The sequence below is a fragment of the Pararge aegeria genome, chromosome 23, assembly GCF_905163445.1.
Source record: "Pararge aegeria chromosome 23, ilParAegt1.1, whole genome shotgun sequence".
Classification (NCBI taxonomy): domain Eukaryota; kingdom Metazoa; phylum Arthropoda; class Insecta; order Lepidoptera; family Nymphalidae; genus Pararge; species Pararge aegeria.
The window spans coordinates 148,507-149,570 of NC_053202.1; the positions used below are offsets into that span (position 1 = coordinate 148,507).

Sequence of the window (1,064 nt, forward strand, 5' to 3'; positions counted from 1 at the left end):
ATGGTAAGGGCCTACCGAACGGTCTCCTTGAACGCCGTTCTGCTCCTGGCGGGGATACTTCCCCTCGATCTCAGAGTTTGGGAAGCAGCCTCTCTGTATGAAGTGAGAAGGGGTGTTACTCTGCCGGAGCTGGGGGACAGGGAGGTAGAAAGAAGTGCCAAGTATGCCACACTACCACATCCGGCAACAAATAGAGACTACAAATTCACAAGCCTCACGGATCAGGAAGAAGTAAACAGGCACAACGATCAAGCAGTGAGAATCTATACAGATGGTAGCAAAATTGAGGGCAAGGTTGGCGCAGCAATATCCATATGGAATGATGTGTCTGAAACCAAAGCCCTCAAGCTAAAGCTAGATTCTCACTGCACGGTCTATCAGGCTGAACTTCTAGCAGTAGAAAAAGCGACCACCCTGATCCTAGAGAGCCAAGAGCAGACGTTCGGTATCTACAGCGTCTCCAGATCATTCCTCGAGGCGGTGATTGGTGGACATTCCCTCCACCCCCTAGTGACCAAAATAAGAGGCAATTTAAATAATTGCCACTCCCAAAATAAAACTGTTTCGTTATTTTGGGTGAAAGCCCACGCAGGGTTGGAGGGTAATGAGAGGGCCGATAAACTGGCAAAAGAAGCAGCGCTCAACCTCAAGCGCAAACCTGACTATGACCAATGCCCGATTTCATTCGTCAAGCGTCAGCTTCGAATAAAAACAATGGAGGAATAGAATCTGAGGTATAGATCCGGCGAGACAGCTGCAACGACGAAAGTGTTTTACCCAGACGCCATCGAAGCATACCGGGAAATCCGAAAATTGGAGCATACGGCACTACAGACGCAAATTCTAACCGGACATGGTGGGTTCTCAAAATATCTGCACCGTTTTAAGTGTAGGACTTGAGGTTGTTGGACTTCTGAGTCTCGCACGTTATCGAGGAGACCGCACTCCTGGCCCTGTCGATGAGCTCGTCTTTTGTTTCCTGGAGAGCGCCTCCTCATCCTGCAGAACCTCCCAGCCCTACACACGGCGCGCCAGGATGGAATCTGCGAACGTCACGTCCACAA

The 1,064-nt window shown here is 50.0% G+C and overlaps 1 protein-coding gene across 1 annotated transcript; it reads left to right on the plus strand.

Moving 5' to 3' along the window:
- LOC120634058 lies at positions 1-726 on the plus strand. Its single transcript, XM_039904453.1, has one exon. The coding sequence runs from the start codon at positions 1-3 to the stop codon at positions 724-726; it is 726 nt and encodes a 241-aa protein (XP_039760387.1).
- The last annotated feature ends 338 nt before the right edge of the window (positions 727-1,064 follow it).

Excerpts from the sequence above, each read along its gene's own strand:
- LOC120634058 (XM_039904453.1), top strand. The coding sequence starts at position 1 with ATGGTAAGGGCCTACCGAACGGTCTCCTTGAACGCCGTTCTGCTCCTG.